This window comes from Pleurodeles waltl, chromosome 7, assembly GCF_031143425.1.
Source record: "Pleurodeles waltl isolate 20211129_DDA chromosome 7, aPleWal1.hap1.20221129, whole genome shotgun sequence".
Taxonomy (NCBI): domain Eukaryota; kingdom Metazoa; phylum Chordata; class Amphibia; order Caudata; family Salamandridae; genus Pleurodeles; species Pleurodeles waltl.
In genome coordinates, this window is record NC_090446.1 from 575,361,967 (window position 1) to 575,378,674 (window position 16,708).

Here is a 16,708-nt window from a genome sequence, read left to right on the forward strand (position 1 = left end):
CCTGCAGCACTGGGAACTATGGGCCTGATTCTAACTTTGGAGGACGGTGTTAAACCGTCCCAAAAGTGGCGGATATACCACCTACCGTATTACGAGTTCCATAGGATATAATGGACTCGTAATACGGTAGGTGGTATATCCGCCACTTTTGGGACGGTTTAACACCGTCCTCCAAAGTTAGAATCAGGCCCTATGTGTTTTGTGCTGTTCAAGAGGAGAAACCACTGCAATGCCGCCAACGACGCCGCTGACCTGCCGAAGCCACACGGAGTCACACTGCCCCACTTCGCACCGCGACCCTTGTCTCACCGACGCCGTCATTGGACGACTTCACAAGCCGCTGCTTGCACCGCGACCTGTGGGCCCCGCACTCCGGCATCGCCTGCTCACACTGTAGCCTGGGCATCCCCGACGAAGACGCTCCTGCTGACACCGGCGCCGCTGCCTGCGCCGTAGCCTGTGGACACCGCTCGTGAGGTACACGAAGCACCTTCCCATCCCGCACCTCAACCCTGGTCAACCGACGACAGCATCCTCGACTCCTGTGTCATCCCCAGGCATCCTGCCTGCACCGTGGTATGGACACCGCTCGTGAGGGTCACGAAGCACCGTCCCGTCCCGCACCGCTGGCTTGGGCCTACCGATGACAGCGCTTCAGCAATGACGACGCCGCTGCCTACACCGTGACCTGTGGACATCGCACCGCCCCGCTTCACACCGCAGCCCTGGTTTCACCGATGCCGGCTGAATGCCATCACCGAGCCGCTGCCTGCACCGTGACATGTGAGCACCACACGTTGCATCGTCACATCGCAGCCCCGACGCCATCCACGCCGGCGCACCTGACTTCATCAGCCTGGAGTTCGATCTGCAATGCGTGTGACCTCAAGGGCCCGATAACTCCTGCACTGACTCTGGACCCGACACCGCGACGTCAGTGACGCCGCCTTCCGGAGCTCACCGCGAGGATCATGACGCCCTGCAAATCTAAGATACTGTTTGCTGGTCTTCCTGACACTGTAGCTGGCCCACAACGCCGCGGCCGGCCTGAACGGTTGGTTTTGTTGATTGCGATGCCGTGATAGCCCCAGGTGGAGCTATCGACTTCAAGGAACTGTAGTTATGAGTAAATCTTGCAGAATTCATATTTTTCTTACTGTATGTTGGATGTTTATCGTATTTGGTCTTATTTTATATAGATAAATATTGGCTATTTTTCTAAAACTGGTGTGGTGTCCTTTTGTAGTGTTTTCACTTATTACTGTGTGTTATGTGCAAATGCTTTACACATTGCTTCTGAGATAAGCCTGACTGCTCGTGCCAAGCTACCAAGGGGGTGAGCCGGGGTTATCTGAGCGGGTATCTCCCTTATCCTGACTAGAGTGAGGGTCCCTACTTGGACAAGGAGGCAAACCGACTGCCAACTAGAGACCCCATTTCTAAAAGGGTGAAACAAACATCACAAGTACAACATCATTTGCCAAACTTAAATCAAGGATTTATATATATACACATCATGTATATGCAATGCAAAATACACACAATATACAAATAGATTTCTTTTTGCTATGTACAGACAAGCAACGGGGAAGCGGGTGAATCAGTGAAGAATCCACAGGTAGATACTGTATCCACCAGAAAAAGCTGAAGCTTTTTCGAAGGCAAGTAGCTTATTCTCCTGTTAGATACATCTATCTGTGGATTTCTCACATTCTGAAAAGAATTCCCAAGCAATCTCACACTAGGAGGTGGGTGTCTGTCTGTCTACACCACAAAATCCTTTTAAACAGAACAGACAAAGTGACTGTCCCTCCTCACTTCACAGTCTAAGCAATAAAGTTTCACAAATGTGTGGAGGGAGGCCCAGTTGCCACTTTACAAATATCAAACACTGGCACGTCTATAGCCAAAGCAGAAGTGGAAGACAGCCCCAGTGGAATGAGATACCTTCAGGTGGCTCCTTGTTAGCCGTAGTGTAGCATATCTTTATGCACAGGATGATCCACCTGGACAATGTCTTCTCGTGCAAAGCCTTGCCTTTCATTTGGCCTATGTAGATGACAAAAATGTGATTGTCCAGCCGGAGGTCACATGTCCTATCAGTATAGAAGCTCATAGCCCTTTTAGGGTCCAAGCGATGAAGCCTTTCCACTTCTTTAGATGGAAGTGAAGGAGGATAGAAAGTAGGAAGGTAGGAAGGGTGATAGACTGTCCCAAGTGGAGAGGGGTAACCACCTTTGGCAGGAAAGCAACCCTGGTTCTCAACACCAACCTATCTGCATAAAAAGTGGTAAAAGGAGGCCTAACTCTAAGGGCCTGTAACTTCCTGACTCGTCTAGCAAACATGGTCACCAGGAAAAGGGTCTTAAAAGTAAGTAATCTCAAAGGACAACTATGTTACGGTTCAAATGGAGAACCCATTAAAAAAGTAAGAGCTAAATTAAGATCCCACTGAGGCATTATAAATGGAGTGCGAGGAAACCTATTAGTAAGTTACTTTATAAACCTTAGCACAATATGGGACTTAAAAGGGATGGTTGTTCGACAAACAACGGAATGGCAAAAGGGCAGACAGATAACCTTCAACTGTTTCAACTGTATAACCTTGTTGCGTTAAAAAAGCGTAAAACGTAAAATATCAGAAAAATTGGCTTTTAATAGAATTTCCTTCACATCACTTTACAAACCTACCCCATCTGCCAGCATAAACTGATTTGGTGGAGTGTCACCTGGCCAATAAGTTAACATCCACCACTTCATGGGAAGAGAAAGAGAACTCAGGGTGCCTCGTTCAACCTTCAGGCATGCAAGTGCAGACTCTGGAGGTGGGGGTGCAGAACCTGCCCCTGTGACTGCAAGAGGAGTTCTACCCTGTGAGGGAGTCGGAGCGGCAGGCCCAGCGAGAGGTGAAGAAGGTCTGTGTATCACACCCTTTGTGGTCAATCTGGTGCTATTAATATGACTTGGGCCCAGTCTTGGCGTATCTTCCTGAGAACCCGACAAATCGAGGGTAATTGGGGTGGTGGGGGGAGGGGGGGGGGGAGGGGTGAGATGCTTGACACACAGAGCATCAGGAAACTCCAGTTCAATTGATATGCGCCCCCCACCCCAGTGCTCCCTGCCACAGATACTGGAGACTGCAGACTGATGGACAGTGCGCGTTCTCGTGAGTGGCGAACAGGTCTGAGGGGTCTCCAACATCCAGAAGATATGCAGTACTACCTCCGGATGGAGGCACCACTTGTAATCAGCTGAAAAATGCAGACTGAGACTGTCCACAAGTACATTCAGAACTACCGCCAAGTGATTTTTAACAATGCAAATCTGAGATCCTGAGCCCACGACAAGAGTTGTAGAGCCTCTCTGCATAGATGATACGACCATAAACCTCCCAATTTATTGACGTACCACATTGTGGAAGTACTCTCTGTCAAGACCTGCACTTACTGACCACAAAAGGAAGGGAAGAAGGCCTTGAAAGCCTGGCGTATCACCCGTAATTCCAACAAATTGATGTGTAACAACTGTTGCCCTGGAGACCAAAGTCCCTTGATATCCAGATTCCCTAGATGAGCTCCCCAACCTATAGTGGAGGCAACCCTGATCACTGGAGGTAAAGGACAAAAGGGCTTTCCTTGAGACAGATTGCTGTCCACACCCACCATTGAAGACCCACTGCAGTGTCTCTGGAGATTTTTACCGACTCTTTCAGATCTCCACTGTGTTGAAACCACTCCCTATGGAGGCACCACTGAAGGGCTCTCATGTGCCAGGGTCCATGGGTGACCAACAAAATGCGGGAAGCAAACAGACTTAGCAGGTGTAAGACCTTCAGAGCTGAAACAATAACTCCATTCTGAAACATCAGAATCATAGCCTAAACTTCTTGAATATTGTGAGGAGGAGGGTGGGTACAATTCACTATAGTGTAAAGTACTGCCTGTAGGAAGTTGGCTCTGTATATACTATTTCAAAGTAAGAAAAAGCATGCACAGAGTCCAAGGGTTCCCCTTAGAGGTAAGATAGTGGCAAAAGAGATAATTCTAATGCTCTATTTTGTGGTAGTGTGGTCGAGCAGTAGGCTTATCAGAGGGTAGTGTTAAGCATTTGTTGTACACACACAGGCAATAAATGAGGAACACACACTCAAAGACAAATTCCAGGCCAATAGATTTTTATATAGAAAAATATATTTTCTTAGTTTATTTTAAGAACCACAAGTTCAAGATTTACAAACAATACTTTAAATTAAAGGAATTTTACTCAGGTATTCTAGGAACTTTGAATAATCACAATAGCATGTACAGTTTTGACAAAAAAGGCAATAAGCTATTTTAAAAGTGGACACTGTGCAAAAATCAACAGTTCCTGGGGGAGGTAAGTAAATGTTAAGTTCCCAGGTAAGTAAAACACTTACAGGGTTTAAAGTTGGGTCCAAGGTAGCCCACCGTTGGGGGTTCAAGGCAACCCCAAAGTTACCACACCAGCAGCTCAGGGTAGGTCAGGTGCAGAGGTCAAAATTGGTGCCCAAAACACATATGCTTCAATGGAAATAGGGATGCCCCCGTTCCAGTCTGCCAGCAGGTAAGTACCTGTGTCTTCGGAGGGTAGACCAGGGGGGACACAAGCAGGCACAGAAAGTACACCCTCAGCGGCACAGGGGGGCCGGATGCAGAGTGCATACAGGCGTCGGGTTTCTAATAGGAATCAATGGGGAGACCCAGGGGTCTTTTCAGCGGTGCAGGCAGGAACAGGGGGGGGCTCCTCGGGGTAGCCACCACCTGGGCTAGGCAGAGGGTCGCCTGGGGGTCGCTCCTGCACTGGAGTTCGGTTCCTTCAGGTCCTGGGGGCTGCGGGTGCAGTGTGGTTTCCAGGCGTCGGGTTCCTTGAAGCAGGCAGTCGCAGTCAGGGGGAGCCTCTGGATTTCCTGCAGGCGTCGCTGCGGGAGCTCAGGGGGGTCAATTCTGGCTACTCACGGGCTCCCAGTCGCCGGGGAGTCCTCCCTGTAGTGTTGGTTTTCCACAGGTCGAGCCGGGGGTGTCGGGTGCAGAGTGGAAAGTCTCACGCTTCCGGCGGGAAACGTGTGGTCTTTAAAAGTTGCTTCTTTGTTTCAAAAAGTTGCAGTTTCTTGAGGAGGGCCGCTGTTTTCAGGAGCTTCTTGGTCCTTTAGATGCAGAGTAGTCCTCTGAGGCTTCAGAGGTTGCTGGACCCTGTTGGATGTGTCGCTGTTGCAGTTTTCTTCGAAGTAGGAAGACAGACCGGGGGGGCTGGGGCCAAATCAGTTGTCGTCTCCGTCCTGACTGCAGGGCTTCAGGTCAGTAGTCCTTCTTCTTCTTTAGTTTGCAGGAATCTATCTTCCTCGGTTCTGGGAGCCCCTAAATACTCAATTTAGGGGTGTGTTTAGGTTTGGGAGGGCAGTAGCCAATGGCTACTGGCCCAGAGGGTGGCTACACCCTCTTTGTGCCTCCTCCCTGTGGGGAGGGGGGCACATCCCTAATCCTATTGGGGGAAATCCTCCTTCTACAAGATGGAGGATTTCTAAAAGTAAGAGTCACCTCAGTTCAGGACACAATAGGGGCTGTCCTGAATGGGGGGTGACTCCTCCTTGTTTTTCTCATTATCTCCCCCAGCCTTGCCGCCAAAAGTGGGGGCAGTGGCCGGAGGGGCGGGCATCTCCACTAGCTGGGATACCCTGTGGCGCCGTAACAAAGGGAGTGAGCCTTTGAGGCTCACCGCCAGGTGTTACAGTTCCTGCAGGGGGAGGTGAGAAGCACCTCCACCCAGTACAGGCTTTGTTCCTGGCCACAAAGTGACAAAGGCACTCTCCCCATGTGGCCAGCAACATGTCTGGTGTGTGCCAGGCTGGCAAAAACTAGTCATCCCACACTGGAAGTCGGGTATGTTTTCAGGGGGCATCTCTAAGATGCCCTCTGGGTGTATTTTTACAATAAAGTGCACACTGGCAACAGTGTGCATTTATTGTGCTGAGAAGTTTGATACCTAACTTCCCAGTTTTCAGTGTAGCCATTATGGTGCTGTGGAGTTCGTGTTTGACAGACTCCAAGACCATATACTCTTATGGCTACCCTGCACTTACAATGTCTAAGGTTTGGCTTAGACACTGTAGGGGCATAGTGCTCATGCACATATGCCCTCACCTGTGGTATAGTGCACCCTGCCTTAGGGTTGTAAGGCCTGCTAGAGGGGTGACTTATCTATTCCATAGGCAGTGTGAGGTTGGCATGGCACTCTGAGTGGAGTGCCATGTCAACTTAGTCCATTTTCTCCCCACCAGCACACACAACCTGGCAAGCAGTGTGTATGTTCTGAGTGAGGGGTCCCCAGGGTGGCATAAGACATGCTGCAGCCCTTAGAGACCTTCCATGGCATCAGGGCCCTTGGTACCAGTTACAAGGGACTTACCTGGGTGCCAGGGTTGTGCCAATTGTGGAGACAAAGGTACAGTTTAGGGAAAGAACACTGGTGCTGGGGCCTGGTTAGCAGGGTCCCAGCACACTTTCAAATCATAACTTGGCATCAGCAAAGGCAAAAAGTCAGGGGGTAACCATGCCAAGGAGGCATGTCCTTACACTGCCCCTATGAACAGGGTGTGCTGAGAGGGCTCCAGGTGAGACGTGGGCACGTTTATGGAAAAGCCCAGGTTGTACAACCACTGATTTGTGAACTGCAATTGATGCAGCACCAACCCTGGAGACCTGGCTTTGAGCAGCCAATCGTCCAGGTAAGGGAATACTGGTATTTCCCACCTTCTGAGATGTGCTGCGACCACTGCCATCACCTTCGTGAACACTTAAGGGGGGGAAGTAAGACTAAATAGAAGGATGGCAAATTGGTAATTTTGTGATCCCACCATCAAGAGGAGATACTTCCTGTGTGACTGCAGAATGAAAATGTGAAAAATATGCATCCTGTAAATCGATTAAAACCATCTAGCCCTCTTTGTTCAGCATAAGAAGCAACTGTGCCAGGGTCAGCATTTTGAATTGTTCCTGTTTGAGGAACCAACAAAAAACCTTGAGATCTACAATTGGACGTAAACAACAGTTCTTTTTTGGGAATCAGGAAATTTTGTGAGTAACATCCTTGACCCTGTTTCCTGCTCCGAAACCAACTCCACTGCCCCCTTTAAAAGTAGGGTTTGGACCTCCTGTTGAGGAAACAGAAGATGTTCTTCTGAACAAAAACTTTTTGGGAGAAGAAGGGGGTTTGGTGGCACCTGGAAGTGTAGGGCATACCCATTTTCTACAATACTCAACACCCAAAGGTCCGATGATAAGGACCTCCACTGTTGTTGTAGAAAACGAACAAACCTCCCTCCCATGGGTAAAGCATGCTCCAAGACAGCAGAACTAGGGCTGCTTTCCTGAGACACTGGCTGTGGAGGAAGACTAGGAAGAAGGCTGATGGGCAGCTCCACACCACCTTCCACAGCCCACCCTTTGTAACTTCTCTAGAGGGGATTTGATTGCTGCTGCTGTTGTGTTCCCCAAAAGGAAGACGACCTTCCAAATCCTCAAAACTTCCAAAACGGTATATAGTCTTTGGGCTGTGTTTGCAGACCCAAACATCTTGCCATTGCTTTACTCTCTTTGAACCGCTCTAAAGCCGAGCCACCATTACAAATGGGTTGTTTAAAGGAGGAAATGGCGCTCATAATCGTGCACATTTTATACTAAATTATACTCTGTATTTCACCTCAAAACTATTTGCCAGGCGGAGCTCTTTACAGGGAACACACCCAAAACCCCATACATCAATCAATGATTGTTAAAAAGCATAATTACAAATTAAGGCATACGTCGACCTCAATGGGCTGAATGGGTGGTCGAACAAGAAAAATGAAATACAAAATGAACGTACCCCTTAAAAACCACACTAGTCTGTGATCCCAAATTCTTCAACAAATCATTCTCCCTTTATGTTTGGGAAATCTTTCCTACAGAAGTAACCACATAACATCTCAATCCTCGGCTAACATTGCACCAACTTCAGAATTAAGTACCCATACGCGAAAGCCAATCCTGACTAACGTGACATCTCCACGCTCAACCACTCGCCCCATATACTCCGTGTCATTACACACACACTTCCACGTATTCCAGCAAGAGTCCAGACTACTGACGCGCTCCTCCCTGTTCCTACTTCAACCAAACAATATTCGTCCTCAGTATTATTTAAAATGCAACCTACCAACTATCGCTAAACATCACGATTCCTCTGACTTGACTACAAGTTTCTACAACTCTAAGCAATTCACCTGCCAACTCACCGGTAATCAGCAACTCAAATACATGCTGTGAGTGCACTGACTTATCGATCTTGTCTGTTTTCGATTGACTCACTATATACTGCTGTGCATCAACATCAAAAGAGGACTATATCCACACAAAGGTGTAAATCCAGATCACCCCTTCCTACCATATATATCTAGACACCATAACTCATTCAATCCACTTAAGGACTTCTTAATATCCCAAAATTATTAAGCCTACTTCCCAGTGATATTAAAGCCCTAGCAAACCAACTACGAGTGTGCTTACTTAAAAAAAAAAAAAGAAAAAAAAAAAACTATTTATTTCCGTCTTTTACTTGATTGTATTGTGAACCTATGTGTGTCAAAATAAAAGTAAGACTGATAGCAAAAGTAGCCGATTAGAGGCCAAATACCGCTGCCATACTGGGGTACACCATACTCCCAATAAAACTTGTAGCCACAAGATGCCGATTATCAGGGCGACCACTCACTAGTGTATTACCTAGACTTCATAATAATGTCAAATCTGCAGATATTCAACCACCTACTCCCTGTGCTGTTCTAGTCATATCACAACACACTGCAAGTATGCTCACTAATCCAATCAGAAAAGTGCAGTCTGTCCTGAACTCTGTTATAATATAAATTCCTATATGCCAAGCAATGGAGATAGAGCAAACACCATAATACCAATTATTAAAGAAAATATTCCCACCCTGAAGAGGTTGTTCGTTTCCGGCTCAACATATGCTCTGTGCCAAGCAAAAAACAAAGAAAAAAGAAAAATACAAGACATACTGCATAATGTCCATTTGTAACATGAACTGTACAACCTTCTTCTCATCAGCATCCTAGTGTTAACTACTGGAGAACATAAGCATATTAAAATTAAACAATGCACCTCAACCTCCCTATTCTCCTACTGAATATGAAAATTGCTATTCATGGCTACCCATTATAATCATAATGACCCAACATTATTATTGTTCATTCCACGTATGTATGCACTTCCCTGTGATTTAGATGAACCGCAGTCCATAACCCATACAGGACCAATGTAATTATGATCTCTCAGTGCTATTGATACTCGTTCCACATGTGTGCACTTAATTACAATATTGAATAAATAACAATTCATAGTTCATAATGATACATTAACCAAACCGTCATTCCAAATCTAAACTGCTACCACTATTTACATGCCTCACAATTTCTTCATATTATTTAACATACATTTTATTAAGCCCCCCAAAAATATACCATTTCCTTATCAGTGTCAAGCCCATTCTCCACCACCCTTAAACACTTGATCCATAACGATACTCTCCTTCTGAGATGCAATTCTCTATTAGCACCCTGAGGGTTCTTAGGCCCATATTCAATCCCAAAGAATTTAAACTCCTTATAGCATAGTAGAGTGTTATTTAGTTCACACTAGTTCCCGCCTGTTTCACACTGGAGACTGGTTTGGCATGTGGTTATGACATAAGTATGTAGGGATGATTTTACAATGCTATGTATATATATCATTCACAGCCCTGATGAAGTCAATGGGTTACATCCCACACAAAATACGTGTTTGCTAGAGCTTGAGCTGAAGATGAAAATAAAATGCGAAGATAACAATACCATGTTGGACATTTCAGGACGTGTGCCTTAATTTGTAATCAGCACCAAACAATTTCAACCCATCGAATGGAAGATCTAACAAGGTTGTTTGTATGTTCGGAGAAATAAAGACTCTCTTAACCAAGCATGCCTCCTGGAAGCAACTGAGGTCTCCATTGCTCTTGCCACAGAGTTACCAGTGTACAGACCTGACTGGATGACCTAGCATGCAGCAGCTTGACCATTATTCAGGAGTTCAACAAAATGGCCATGGACAACTTCCATCAATTTTGGTACTACTGCTTTAGCAGAGTCCAACAGAGCATGTAGGTAGCGACCTAACAAACATGTTGCATTAGTTGATTTTGAGGTCATACTTCATGAAGAGAACTCCTTATTTGCTGACTGTTCCATTCTTTTTGGCTCTCTATCAGCCGGGGGAAGTAGGAAATGGCCCAGGAGTAAACCTGGAACACGAGGCCTACACAACCACACTTTCAGGCAAGGGATGTGAAGACAAAAACAAGGGGTCTCCAGGAGCCAGCTTGAACCTTCTTGCAATCGGCCCAGACGCAGTAGCAGAAGTTATGGGCTTCTGCCAGATCTCCAGGATTGCCTATGTCAATGCAGCAATAAAAATTACCAAGGGGTTCAGGAGAAGAAGTCGAAGAATGTGATACCTTGGTCAGCAAATTTGACTGAAGTTCAGTCGAGGGTAAAGGCAGATCTAACATCTCAGCTACCTTATTTAAAACAGAGAGATACGACATGGCCTCAGGAGGAGAGATACCCTTTGGAGCTAACAGATCCCATTTAGGAGAACTGCTGTGTCCAACCCTTCATAATCCGAGTCCAGCTGAATTATCTCCCCTTGTTCAAGATTGCCTCTTTCCAAAGCATAGTGTTCCTCTTCTAGAAGTCTCTGAGCCTCTATTCTAGATTTCTGCCTTGACTTAATCGGCGGCGGCAGCAGCACTGGTAAATCTAGCAATGGCGCTGGTGATTTAGAACCTTGGGTCAAAGGAACAGAGGGTCCTGGAGTCGAATGACGAAATGTTGCAGCAATTCAAACCGACATCAGAGAAGGCATAACCGGTTCCGAAAAAACCACAAAATTGACCTCCTCGGCGCTGGGTGAGGCCAAGACACCTTAAGCATAGGAAGAAAAGGTAAAAAAAGGGCCCTTGCTGGTACGGCGCTGGGAATCCACCCACTGAATAAGATTGTATACCCATGAGCCCACAGGCGCACAAGATGGAGCCAACGCACTTGCAAAGATGCCAAACATGGCATTTAGAAACTCCAATGGATCTGTCCCTGGAGCTAGAAATGCTGGATAAATCTGCTCCTGGGCCAGAGGATTAAGTGAGTTAAAAGGCACAGGCTATGCTTCAGACCCAGGATCAGGATGTCCACGCAAAGTCAGAGCCGGGCTCATAGGCGATGTCGGTGTGGGCATCGAAGATAGAGTTGGAGACACCTCACACATCTATCTTCTTTCCCTCACTTCTGTGAGCCCGACATCAGAGAATCATCCCTCAAAGAATGGCATAAAGAAGAATGACGCTGCTTTTTCTTGTGTTTTCTCTTCAACAACTTTGAAAACTGGGGCTTTGGCGACTTTGACTTCCGATAACCTCTTTTTCCTTGTTTGGCTTTCGCCATGAAAAACCTCTCCTCCCTCTCCTTTAACACATTGGGGTTCATTTTTTGACATGGTAAGTATGTCTCTACATCATGATCAGAACACAAACTCTTAAGGCAACCATCATGAGGGTCAGTAATAGACATCTGACCTTCTCATTCCTTTTACGGCCTAAATCCAGACTTCCTTGGAGGAGACATTCTTTCTTCCAGCAACAAAGTTGCAACTCCGGAGAAAAAGTACTGAAGGAAATCTAAAATGTGTAACTGAGAGCTATTAAAAAAACGTTACATGTTGAAGGCGTGGAAAATAGGGAACCGACGTCAACATGCCGACCAGGGCTTCTTATGGCTCTGATGACATCAGACGGAGTTGCGTGAGGAGCCATAGCATTATGACGTCCACGATGTGGAGAGCTATGGAGTAAAGTTTCCTTTAAATGCTGGCGCACTGGGGATGTTCAAAAGGTGAGGAATCCACAGGTAGATGTATTAATCAGAAATTCAGTTACAGAAAGATTCCAAATGCAGATCTCGGGTGTACGCAATATGATTTAGTCAATGTCAAACAGGAACACAGCTGTCTGATGTTGGATGACTTGGCTCCCTGGAGCTACTAAAGCCATTGCATGGAAGGGTGGGTAAATTAGTTGGAGGAGTGGCTGCTGTAGCCCATAAGCTGATGACAAACAACTAGAAACAGATATTAACTGGCTGATATTTTCATGTAAATGTAAAAGTAAAACCTTTTCTGCCATCCCAGTCAGCAGTAACGAAGTCTCAGGCTTGGATGAAGTGGTTGGTGCCTTGACCCTTGAAAAGGAGAATGTTCTTCTTGAAGATTGGAATCTGACTCAATGACTGAGTATGCTCATTGCTAAAACCGAAAAATTGCCTTGCCAGCTTTATTTTGATTCTAGGAAGCCAACCACAGAATAGGTCAATAAGCTGGACCTTGCATTTATCAAATTTTAATGGTAGTGGGGACATCGAATTCCATTTATATGGTCACTCCATTTTGTTTCATTCTTTTTCAAATCTTCGATATCTGCCCTTGTAAAATACAAAAGGGTGGCATAATACAAACCAAAAGACGCCAGAGAAATGTCAACCTAATATTAAATCTGGCTTATAAGACTAGAAGTGGTGGTGCCAGAGTACTAGTTTTCTTAGGCGTTAAGCTGCTTTTGACAGCATCCATCATGCCATACTGGAGATGACCCTGGAAGAATTAGGTTTTTCAGGCCAAGTGTTGACATGGATTACAATATTTTTGGAAGAGAAAAACCAGGGGTTGCTAAAAATAAATTCTGCTCAGTGGATTTACGGCAATGCACTTCTTCCTCAGGTTCCATCTGATCTCAGTTTTTAATAATTGTTTATAAGAGACCCTAGGCTAAATGTCTCCATTTTGTAGGAGTCTACTTCTGCATGTTCAGATATGATACACAGCTGATTTTTGGCTTGTCAAAACGTACTAATTGCAAACAACGCAGAAAGTACTTAGCAACTGTCTATCCTTCAACCGAAGCTGTTATCCATGAACTTTTTTTTAAAGCACAACCCAGAGGAAAAAAACACTCATCACTAAAAACAATGCTGCTTTTTGGAATTCAATCAGTCTGCCTGCGAAACAGAGAAGCCATCAGACTTTGTTAAAAATATCTGTCCGAGCCAATCTTATACTTGATTCTCACTCACCCAAATGTGTCTCCATCAGTTTTCTTGAAACACAGACCCTGAAATGTGGTGGTATTTATTCAAGCTTAATAACAACTTCCAGCAGTCAACACCTTGATTTAGTGTAGACTGAACTTTAGCGCACCATCTACCTGGCTGCTCCAATGACCATCTCTGCAAGATATCATCTATTCATCTGTTTCAGAATGCTGCAACCATTCTTTCCAAGAAGTGGTCAGGCGAGCCAATGTCGGCACAGCATTGGATACAGTGTGAAACAAGAAAATGTAAAGCTAAGGTACTCTGGTAAGGAGATGTCTATCTATCATCTCCTGACTTCCTAGCTACTAACTTAAAATGGCACAGACCAGGTTGCTTCCTGCATTCTGCTGAAAAGGTCATCCTCCAAATACCCAAATCTAACTCTCGAGGAGCAGAGCCTGCTCCATGGAAGCAGTTAGGACATGGGACTCCCTTTCCTCCTACTTTTGGAAGGAATCTACTCTTCTGAGATTTCACAAAGCCTCAAAACAAGGTTCAATCAGTAATTTTTAATTTACTTGTAATTGATTTAAACTGTTGTTTCTTAAGGCCTAGTTATGCTTCTTTCCACGGTTTAAGCCTTTGTTTTAGCTTTAAGCTGTAAAAAGCATAGTGTTTACTGTGCTCTAAAAATAATTCATCATGTAACAAAGATACGTCACAGTTAAGTATGCTACGTAAAGATAAGTAAAGACATAGTATTTGGTTATCTGCTACAGTAAGTAATTCCCTTTCTTTGGAAAAAATTATTGTAAGTCCTTACCTCAGCAGGCATGTGCATTAGCAGGACAGCCGCTACAGGTGCTTGAGCCTGACAGTATCCTTCGTCTGGCCGGTATATGGTGTATGCCTTCAAAATACGGTATAGGTCCTGCTGTCTGGAAAGACAATGGCAATTGGTCATTTTAAAATGATGCACATACCTAAGAGGCAAACCAAGTTGCTTCGATACACCATAGCATCTGCAAATGGAATAGTGTTGCTTTACTTCTCCATCAAAGGCACTAAAGTTAGTAAAGTAGATAGCACTTGGAATCCTTTCATGTTCTTTTAGCCACTTTCTCCTTAAACCCAAAAAATACAGATCACCCAGTTTCCTTTTTTCAAAACCTAAAATTTCTGAGGATTTCTAGAAAGTAAAACATAGTCTTTCAAAGAAAGAAAAGAATGAACAAATGAAAGACTTAATGAACAATAGTCTTATTGAAACAGCAAAATGTTTTGGGCGGGAAGAAGTATCATGGACTCTTGATGTAAAATATATTTATCTTTAAAATGAATTCCTCAGCTTGTTGTTCTATGCTATCTACAATCCTAAGAAGTAAAAATGATGCCCTTGGTTCATTATAACAGTCTACTGAAGGGTGTACACTCTTACATTCACATCTCTTCTGATATCCGTGTGCCTCCTGGATGATGTTATGGCCACCAGAAAAGATGTTTTCATCGTAAGTGTCTGCCACTACCCCAATTACAGTTCTTCAGCCAACACTGCAGGTCATTTGCAGCTTCCTCTGAGACCTGTATGAAGTCAGAGAAATTTTCCTGATGTTGTGCCCATTGAGACCTCAGGTCCCACTGCAGAGGCTGCATAGGCCAATGGACATGTGTTACCAGCAGGATGAAGGAGGTCATGACACCCAGCAGCCTCAGAGTCAGCCTCACTGAAATCTAGGAAACATCGGCAGGATAGCCTGAATATTCTAGACTCTCCGTTTGGGAGGATACGTCCAAAACTGCACTTTATCCATAACAGTTCAGATGAAAGGGAGCATCTGAGAGGGAGTCAGGTGTGACTGGCACGTGGATAGTGAACCTTAGCGACTGCAGGAGGTCCACAGTAGTCTGGAAGTGGTAGACAACTGCCTGGGGTGATTCCGCCTTCAACAGTCAAATGTCACGGTAGGGGAAGACTGGAACCCCTGACCTATGCAGATGTGCTGCAACCATCTCCATCATCTTAGTGAACACCCGAGAGGCATTTGTAAGGCCAAAGGAGAGCACAGTGCACTGAAAGTTTAGCACTATCATCCAGTCTCGCACGTCGATGTCACACTGGACTTGAGCTAACATGAGCCTCCTGAACTTTTCTTTCTTCACGAAGACTTTCAGAAAGTGAATCACAAGAATAGGACAAAGGGCTAGGTCCTTTTTTAGCATTAGTAAGTAGCGGGCAAGCAACCACGACATGCTTCTAATGCTGGCACCCCTTCATGGTTCTTGGGCCAAAATAGCCAATACTTCCTGACAGAGCAATGAGAGATGGTACTCAGTCAGCCGGTTGTGAGACCAGTGGGGGTCCCAGAAAAGGGATGGAGCAGCCCCTCTAGACAATTAGAAGAACCCACTTGTCCGATTGTATGGACTGCTAGTGGGGGCAGGTGATGGCACATCCTGCCTCCACTGGATTGCTGTGCTGGTATGAGGGCAAACTAAAGGGGCATGGGGCGGTGGCTGTCTTGGACGGTGGGCCCATATGGTTTGCGTGAACAGCGTCCGTGGATGCGTAATGGATGGGAAGCCTGTTGGCCTTGGTGGCTAGGAGGAAAATGACATGCATGGTGTAGTAAAGTACTCTCGTTTTGGCATGGTTACCCCCACTTTTTGCCTGCTGTCAGTGTGTTTTGGCTGGTTTCACTGGGATCCCGCTAACCAGGACCCCAGTGATTGTCCTCTCTCCCTCTAAATTTGGTTGCTGAGGACTTTGCACACCCTACAATTGGCATACTGGTGTCCCTAGTATATGGTACTTAGGTACCCAGGGCATTGGCACACCAGGGGTTCCCCACGGGCTGCAGCATGTATTGTGCCACCCATGGGAGCCCATGCAAAACGTGTCTGCAGGCCTGCCATTGCAGCCTGCGTGAAAAGATGCATGTACCCTTTCACTACAGATCACTGCACCAGGTCACTGTAAGTCACCCTATGGTAGGCCCTCCTAACCCATAGGGCAGGGTGACGGAATCTGTGTGTGAGAGCACCCCTGCATGATCAGACGTGCCCCTACAAATGCCACCTCCATTACACTGGACTTCATAAGCGCGGGGAAGCCATTTTACCCATGTACTGGGCACAGGTCACTAAACTACCTGTGTCCAGCTACATAATGGTAACTCCGAACCTGGGCATGTTTGGTATCAAACATGTCACTGTCACTATGTTGCCAGTATTGGTTGCATGATTCCATGCACTTTGGGAGTTCCTTTGAGAACCCCCATCATTGCTCCTACTAGTCTTCTAGGGTTTTCCGGGCAGCCCGCGTTGCTGCCATCCCTCAGACAAGTTTCTGCCCTCCTGCTGATTCACCAGCTCAGGCAGAGGAAGGCAGAACAAAGGATTTCCTGTGGGAGAGAGAGGTAACACCCTCTCCTTTGGAAATAGGTGTTACATGGCTTGGGAGGGGTAGCCTCCCCAATCCACCGGTATGCTTTAAAAGGCACATTTGGTACCCTCCTTGCA

At 45.9% G+C, this 16,708-nt stretch overlaps 1 protein-coding gene across 1 annotated transcript in view; it reads right to left on the minus strand.

The window, feature by feature from the left end:
- Positions 1-16,708, minus strand: part of TBC1D10B (TBC1 domain family member 10B) — a 255,385-nt gene that overhangs the window by 89,955 nt on the left and 148,722 nt on the right. The window contains exon 5 of the mRNA XM_069244376.1: positions 14,013-14,127. Coding sequence (XP_069100477.1) covers positions 14,013-14,127 — 115 coding nt within the window. The remainder of the gene's footprint in view (positions 1-14,012; positions 14,128-16,708) is intronic.